This window comes from Pundamilia nyererei, unplaced genomic scaffold (assembly GCF_000239375.1).
Source record: "Pundamilia nyererei isolate P.nyererei 1_Seehausen unplaced genomic scaffold, PunNye1.0 scaffold00101, whole genome shotgun sequence".
NCBI lineage: Eukaryota > Metazoa > Chordata > Actinopteri > Cichliformes > Cichlidae > Pundamilia > Pundamilia nyererei.
The window spans coordinates 1,072,188-1,081,212 of NW_005187502.1; the positions used below are offsets into that span (position 1 = coordinate 1,072,188).

Below are 9,025 nucleotides of genomic sequence, written 5' to 3' on the forward strand. Positions count from 1 at the left end.
CACACACACACACACACACACACACACACTTTTGCGACATGAATAAACAGGATATTGTTCTTTGACCCTTCGGATCAGTGTCATGGTTATAGTCTCTCCTGCATTGTGCAAACACCAGTGTCAGTCATTAGAAAGTCATATTCTGAGTAGCGGTGTACCACCATACCACGTACCACTCTCAAAAGATATGTTTTTAATTCAAAGTGTTTGTCCATAACTGTACTTAGTTAGCTACAAGCACAATGACACAAGATAAGAAACAAATGATCGCAAGGGTGTAGTCATTTTTAGCATCGTTAGATCAGACGGAATCGGGCATTTCTCATTGTGTCTGCACGAAACCCAATTCAGGAATGAAATCTGCATGAAATTTTTCAACACAAGCAGAGGCGTACAGTCTTGGGATTTTCCAAGCATGCTTACAACAATGAAGTGTTTTGCATATTGAAACATTCATATGCAATAAACGGCATGTTTCCGTGTTTCAAGCGCATTGAACCGCGAGTCTTTGTGCTCTTAAATTAAATTGTGTTTAGAGATGATTCGAATACCCACACTTGAACAACATATTTGACCCCTGCTTATAGCCATATAAAGAGATGAAATGTTAAACCAGCATATATCCTGTCAGCTGAGGGTTATGGATTTTCGAGTCTTCATTACAGGTTCAAATAAAGGGCCCATTTGCTCCCTCCTTCCCAGCAGGGTGCACGTGTACTTATGTCACCGAGGTGCTCCGTGGGGTAGAGCAGGAGACAAGAAGAAGGGCAGGGATAGCACACTTAAAAAAAGACAGTATCCAAGTCGGCCCTGCTGTGCCACATCACCCCTTTCTCCCGATGCCCTGTTATTTTTACCCTTGACTTCTCATTGTTGTAACAGCGGCGTATCATCTGAGCCGTGCCACAGACCCCTGTGGAGGACTCTCTCCTCGCTCACCTCTGCCTGCCCCTCTCTCATGTGTAATCAGAGATCCTCTCAAATGTCAAGGTGGGACAAATGGGAGTCATTCCCTCCTGTAATGGCCCCAGAAATGGACTGGAGTGCTCCTCTCCCCTCTCTCACTCGGTCTTTCTCTCTGCTATCTTTAAGAAATCACACACCTTTTTCATCCTTTGTATTTTTTTTTTTGGTTGCTCTCTTTTCATACTTAAAAAAAATGTTAACTAATTTCCTGCCGGCCTTTTTTGGTTCCTTTGTAAATGATATCACACAGTTTCTAACTGTGTTTTGTCCATGTTAAACCTTTTCAGGAGCCGGTGTATCGCTGACATAGTTCTTCATAATAGCTCCAAGTCAAGCTGACTACATAATAAGGCCGTAACAGATATAGCTACTTTACTTCCAAGAAATGTTTCAAGAAATTACCCCAAAGGCTTGGTCGCTTCATTTGGAAACGCATACATTCAGCGTGCGAACGCTCCGATCTGCACTCAGAAGCATGTATGCTGTATTTGCTGTATGCAAAACAGATTCATTTCCCAAGCATACTAAGTGGGGGGGGGATGTGCTAAATGTGTGTTCCCATTTTGCCATGGGCAGTTTTCTAATTGATTGTAGTTACTCATTCCCACAATATTCATTATAACAAAATGTGTACTATGAAAGGAAATATTGGCAGCACCTCTCACAGCATTATTGCATCCTGTTAAAAAATGTAACATTTTAAAAAAAGTTTCATTTTTATTGAGAATATTTGAAAATAGTTGAGTTATATGTGGGAAAAAGCCCAGCTCATTCTTATTTTAATACTTTACTTAAGGGAAAGTCATCAGGGTTTTGGTTTTTTTTTGCATTTCATCCACATTTTGCTTCTCATTGAGTTGTCTTGGAGCAGGACTTAACTTTCAGATGCATTAAAACCAAATCTTGTTGAGTGCATTACTTAAAAAGAACCACCTGTTTTACTTTTGGTTCAATAATACCTTAAAAGGCCTAAACCTCCAAATTAGCAGTATCACACTAGTACAAGGAACTACAAGGTAACTACTGACAGATAGTCAGTAGTTATGACCGTTTGGTCATGCTTCATTGCTCCAGTAAGGGAATAAAGTCCAAGTGTGTCCATGAAGAATTACTGGAAATATGCACAACTCTGTTTTGGCCCTGAAGGCACGTCAGTGGCTCATAGGAGCAGAAAGCGAATCAGCTGAACATACTTCCCCAGGGTTCAAAGTGCAGTGGGCCTAACTTGTGAGGTGAGCACAGGCAATTCAGACAGCCTGCTAACAGTGGGAGCTTTTGTGGTCAGTTTTATTTCCCCCACTTGTTTCTTGTCTCCTCCCATCATCCCTTAAGTTCACATTAGTGTGAGCCTGCTCTGTGCTAAGCGGGGAAGGAGCCCCCCCGGGGGCAGAAATCTCCCTCCTGTCAGTCTGGGTGCTCATATTTCTGAATAAGGGATTATTGTGCTTGTTGCAGAAGGGGTGGGGAGGTGGGGGTGTGCAATAATTGAGTCTAAACAGCCAAATTCATTAATTTGATTGTTGGCGATGGCAGATCTCTCGACAGTGTAATTAGGAGAGCTAATGGATGGAAGCATGCTAAATCCATCAATGCTAATGATAATTGCAGTTTAGGAAAGCGAATATGCTTACGAACGTGTGGCCAGGGCCGCTGCAAAATCCGAAACAGCTACAGCGTCTAAAAATACGTCTAACCGTGTGGGGGTGACACCCAGAGAGGCCCATTGATGGTTGCAGCTGGGCCATCTGGGTGGGGAATATCCAACTTTTCATCCATCTTTTTTATCTCCATCCATCTATACAGAAGCATGGTTGGCGAGTTAACCAATCATGCCCTCCGCCCCTCGCAAGTGAGAACCACTTCTGAAGCCGTCGGCCCTGATTGGCTGGTGGTTTATTCCACTGGGTGTGCTGGCATGCTCCAAGAACCTAAACTCGTGCAATAATTTTCTGTGGTTTGAGAAGTTAAGATTAGCTTAAAACAACCCCGTGGTTTTTTATTTTTTTCCTGTTTAAATAATTAGATATCTCCCTCCAATCGAAATCTTGAAGTCAGAAAGTTCATTAAGGTTAATGTTTTGAGCTGCGAACATTAAGACGTAAGCTTCATTTACGGCCTCATTTTTTCTTCCTTACTTCCTTACAAGCTGACACAAGGGTCATTAAAGCTGGACTGGTGCCCAAGGAAAAATGGAACCTGTTATTCTAGGCTTAGGTTAATGAATGTCACATGCAATGGGGATGCAGTGAGGGATGGAAAGTGGAGAACGACAGATCATTTTATTTGAGCGAGGCATGTCCCGCCCCCAGGCTCGGAAAAAGTAACTCAGAGATCAACTGATCTTTGCCCTCCCCCGCTCACTTATTCAAACCTTAACAATGTTTTACCAAAACCCCAAGTGGCAGTTTGTTCGACAAGTCTCATTAATACATTGAGTCCCTGGGCCTGGAATTTTCTGACAGCCTACAACAAGGTCCGTTTTCCTGTTAAGTCTCCCCGGGTCCTGCAGAGCCGTCCCAAGTCTGCTTTTTAGCCAGTTCCACTTATGTTCCCCAGAGCTGTTTTTACATGTTATAGGTGACATGTTTTCATGTCAGCTTGCAGACAGAGAAATGCTTGAGAAAGGAGGTCAGGCATTTGTTCTTTATGCAGTTGAAGCAAGGGGCGATAGCAAAGAAAGAGCTCTTGTTCTGAGGGGGGGTTCCCGCAGCAAGCATGAGCTTATAAATGGTCTGATTAAGAAATCTAACCAATTGTGTGAGCCTTATACAGTCTGTCATAGTGTTATTGCATTGCCTTAGATTGCATTGCTTTTGTAGAACCATATCAAGCAGACATTTATAGAGGGAGGACAGATTATTTCCATGGGAAAGCTTCAGGCAATATAACTGTTATATTGTTAGGCCGGTGGTTTGTCGCCTTCTCTTTAGCTTTGTGAGGAGGGCTAATGTTCTCGTTTGACACTAGCGGATTGCTTTCTCTCTGTGCCTGAAGAAAGAAGGCAGGCTAATATATTTGAGTCGGTGAAGCGAAGGTCGTTGAGAATTACATTGCCCCCCTACCACCACCACCTCCGCACCCACCCACCGCTTCTTTCCCTCTCTTTTTTCCTTTAATTTCCCCACTGGATTGGCAAACCGTTTTCACTATTAGCACTGTGGTAGGCAGCTAACTGTGTGTGTGTGTAATTATCTGTGTGTGTTGTGGTGTGCTAGCAGGCCCACCCAGGCCCAAAGCAGACTAGACAGATAAATAGGTGCACAGCTCAACTAGATTGCATTGTCATGGGGAATAACAACAAGAGCAGCAGTGATGCAGCATAAAAGGTCATCGCAAAGGCTCCTGGGAAGAGGAATCTGGGTTTAGCTCGACAGGTCAGTGGGACGCAGAAAAGCGGCAAACCCCCCAAAACTATGGGGAAGTTTATAAGTAGGCCATGTTCATGTGCTGCCTTTAATATCTAAAATCAAAGTTGTTAACTGTCCTCTGTCCCCCCCCCCCCCCTCAGGATTCTTAGCCCCTAGAGGTGAGCACCCACAGGTGTTTAGAGTAGCAGATTAGAGCTGCATTTAACACAGCTGGCAACGGGAGTGACTTCTGAAGGCGTCAAAGTACCCAGCCAAGTGTTTCCCGTCTTCCAGATGATAAGGGCCCGGATGGATTCTCTGTTAGAGAAGCGGAGCATGTAGGACCCGGTGGCGCAGAACCGCTGGAGTTCTGGCTGATGCACCAGTCATTTAGGAACAAATAGAGACATTTTGGAGTAGGAGGTCTCCTCTCGCGTTCTCTTCCACAGCGAGGACCCCCCGGGGCGTGTTCTCTCTTCCATCTGCAGTCTCGCTCCTGCTGCGCCGTCTTCACGAGGGCCATCCAAGCTGATGATGATGATGTGCCAGGGTGGAAATGCAGTAAACAGCTTTTCTCGGTGTGATCGGAATCAAAATAGAAGTCCAAAACAAGCTTTTTCCTCTCTTTGCTTGGAGGGGTGAGAAGGCAGTCTGTGAGGGCTGATGAGATGAAAACATTAGTTAGTTAGTTGTCTAGCTTCTTTTCCCACGCCTAATGCTGAGCTTGCACACGTGTGTGTGTGTGTGTGTATGCGTGTGCATGCATGCATGCATGCAAACACAGAAACTCAATCAGTTGCAGAAAATCGGCTGTACTGCAGCTTGCTCTTCTTTTGTTCTTCATCGCAGTGATGCATCTCTGCATCAATTTTTTAGGCATCTGGCAATGCTCAGCTTTTGGCAGTTGTGGGGGAGGGAGGTGGGGGGGATAGCTGCAGAGACAGAGGCTCTGAGGTGAATTATAAGTCTGCTGATAGAACAGAGCAGGGCCATGGGAAGATTGATGTTCTCTTTTGTGAGCTGGGAACCAAGAGGAGAGGAAAGGAGAGGACAGGAGAGTAGAGGAGAGAAGAAATTGATTGTGTGTAGACTCGAAACAAAGTGGGAAGAAATCTTATTGTTGCAGCTTCCTGTCAAGAGTTAAACTCAAATGAAGAAAATGCCTATGCCAGTAAGACTTTTGAAAATAAACTCTGTTTTCTCAGGTGACTCAATCAGTTTAGAATCTATTCAGTTTTATTCATATAGTGCCAAATCAGTCACCTCAAGGTGCTTTATTTTGTAAGGCAAAGACAACAGTACAGAGAAAACCCCATCAATCAGTTGACCCCTTACAAGCAAGCACTTGGTGACAATGGGAAGGAAAAACTCCCTTTAACGGGAAGCAACGTTCAGCAGAACCACGCTAAGGGAGGGGCAGCCATGTGCCAACCTACACCCATCCTCAGAAATATTATAGAGCCACAGGGTGTTATAAATACAATACATATTAAAAATACATGAAGTGAACACAATCTTTTCAGTCAGATTTTGATGGCAGTTGTAATGCAGTGACGTCGCCTGTGTGTGGGGTCATTCTGAAAAGATTTCGAGTGTAAACATCTGGCTATCCAAGGCTGTTGGCAGGCAGACAGCTGCTTTCTTGGTATCAAACCTTTAACCTGACACGCTAAAGATTTAAAGCAGCGGTCCCCAACCCCCGGGCCACGGACCGGTACCGGTCCGTGAGTCATTTGGTGCCGGGCCGCGAGAGTGAGACTCGGGTGTGAAATGTATGGTTTTCAGAGTTTTTATCAGTTTTTAGCGTTATTTTGTTATCATTTTTTTTTCGTTAACTCGGTTTTCCTGGGTCTTTTCACGTTTGTTTTGAATAGATCTTCTTTTTTTTCTGTACCGGTACTAGCTTTATTTTGTTGTATTTATCCGCGACACCTGGTCCGTGAAAATATTGTCGGGCACAAACCGGTCCGTGGCGCAAAAAAGGTTGGGGACCGCTGATTTAAAGGAAAGAAGAAGAACAAGGCTCAGTGTGTCTTGACAGCTCCATATCACCCCAGATCACCCCATCTGAGCCGAAAGACAACTGAAGCCATCCATCCACCGCACTGCCTCAGGAGACCTAATTTGTAGCGCTGACACTTCTGTCCAGCTCCACAGTTAGTTACCCTCTGTCCTCGCCTCTCACATGCCAGTCCCTCTTGCTCGCCTTAATGTTTTGCATATGAAAACCCGGCGGGCACTCCCCTTCCCACTTAATCCCAAACCACCGCTGGTAATTCAATTCCTGTTTTACAAAAACAATTTAAAAAATTTGAGGCAGGTGAAGTAAACCATTTAGCAGAAAAAGGTGTCAAAGGGTACATGTTGATACATGTGAGGTCTCACCTGAGGGATTTGGTCCACCCTCGCCATCATTCAAAGTGTAAATCGCCTTTTTGTGTAAAATCCCACGCATTAAGGGAGTTTGGAATCACTAAGGAGCCCCGGTGTTTTGACAGTAATTTGGGAATCAAGGAAAACTATGAAAAGAGTTCCTGCTCGCCAGAAGGAACATATTTTCTTCTAAGGAGACAGACAGAGCATGTGCACGACTGATTGTGACCACACACTCGCTGCGCCTTGCACACACATATATCAATTTTTTTGTTTTATTTTAAATGTACTATGTGTGAATTATATTTTATTCGTCTGGTTCCTGATTAAGATGGAGGAACTGTGCCACAGGCCCTTGTGGTTTGGGTATGGATATCCACAGTAAGTGGCCTGGAGAGCGGAAAACTTGGCAGGATATTCGTGTTCTGGGCAATTAGGAATGTTGGAAACCTGAACTGAAATCTGCTTTTGGAGGAGCACTCAATCTGTCACTCACAGTCAAAACACAGCACGGAAAACTCATCCCTGCACATCGTTCAAACTTGCACACACACACACACACACACACAAACACATATATGCAGGCACTAGAGTGAAAACCGCAACTCAAATGCTTTTAATGTACACCTTTAACAAGTGCCTGAAAATACTCGCACCCACAGATAACCAGGGGCTAGTTAGACCACCCCCGATTGCCAAGCACTCTGATTTCTCCTCTACCAACTTAAGTTTCAAATGCTAGAATCTGTGTGTGTGTGTGTGTGTGTGTGTGTGTGTGTGTGTGTGTGTGTGCGTGTGTGTGTGTCCTATTTCAAAGCTGTTTTCCTCTTCGACTCCTAAACTCTGCGCTGACTCAATTAAGTGGCTGCTCCCTTCAATAGCCGTGGGTCTGAAATTCCATTTGAATGTGATGTTCAAGTGTGTGTACATGTGTGTGTCTCTCTGAGTGTGTGTGTTTTAATAGCTTTAGCACCTGCTCGTTCTATACACCAATCTAAGCCAAAGGCCAAAATATAATTACGTTGGAGTCCCGTTTTATTCTGTTATAGAACAGGCTCACTGTGGCTGTTATCCTGTGGTTAAACAGCAGATAGACAACTGTTCAGCTCAAGTTCACCAGTTAAAGCAGTTACATAAATCTGACCCCGGTGCTGCTGGGAGCAGAAAAACCTCTGCAGTGTGTGCGCGCGTTTGTGTGTGTGTGTGTGCTCATTGAACACCGATATAATGAAAGCAAACTCTGCCCACCTGTTCTCCGAGTTTTAACCTGAGACCTCATTAGCACACAGTGTGTTATTTCCACTACATAACCTGCACAGTATGTTGTATTGCTCTGTGGTCCTCTGAGAATGTGTGCACATGCACATAATAGCAGTAATAGTCTGATTTTCAACCTTATTACCTAAACACTAGACTCAAAAAAGAATATGATTCATATACAACATTGTGGGACTGACACTCCCGCCCTTGTGTCCTCTCTGTTCAGATATGACTATGTGGAGGTACGAGATGGCACCGATGAGAGCGGTCAGTTGGTGGGGAAGTACTGTGGAAAGATTGCCCCTTCTCCAGTCGTCTCTTCTGGAAACCAGCTTTTCATCAAATTTGTGTCCGACTACGAGACCCACGGAGCAGGCTTCTCTATCCGATACGAGATCTTCAAGACAGGTAGGTGACAGTTATCTTTTGCACAATAGCAATATTTTTCACATTCATGTTAAAAATATATTTATCTTGTATTCTACATTTAAAAATTGCTATCTTGCATATTTTACATCAGCAATATCAAATTGTGCATGCTGTTATTCAAGGATGGAGGAAATCATTTCTCCTTTGTTCTTTTTAACAAAAAGAAAAGGGGATGCTGCAGAGTAACAAACAGAAATGCAACTGACAAAACTTACCTCAAAGCAAATTTACTAGCTCTTCTTGAACACAGACTGTATATTAAAGATTTACAGAGCTGCTGTAATGTCACCAGTTGTATTGTTTGCTTGTTTTTTGGAGCCAGAAGGGGCCATTTTTCAGTGAGTTATTATTACCAAATATTAGCTAGCTTAGTTAGCACCTTTCTGGGAATTTAACTCACTGAAATTCCTCTTGGACGATTTGTTAGTACAATAATGAAACCATAAGCAATATCACTTGTCACATAATTGCGCACAAAATTCTCCAAAAGACGATTAACAGCACAAAAACTGTCAAGGGGCCTCGTTCTGTGGCTTCAATTAGCTGAGGTAATACCTCACTAGACAGCTAGCAGTTATAACCACTGCTGTTATAACCACGGGATCGTGGCTCAAAGAGTTGGCAGGTCGTCTTGTAACCGGAAGGTTGCC

At 43.8% G+C, this 9,025-nt stretch overlaps 1 protein-coding gene across 2 annotated transcripts in view; it reads left to right on the top strand.

Moving 5' to 3' along the window:
* nrp1a (neuropilin 1a) overlaps positions 1–9,025 on the top strand; it is a 59,209-nt gene that overhangs the window by 10,722 nt on the left and 39,462 nt on the right. For both annotated transcript variants that reach the window (XM_005740563.1, XM_005740562.1), the window contains exon 3: positions 8,173–8,354. In XM_005740563.1, coding sequence (XP_005740620.1) covers positions 8,173–8,354 — 182 coding nt within the window. The remainder of the gene's footprint in view (positions 1–8,172; positions 8,355–9,025) is intronic.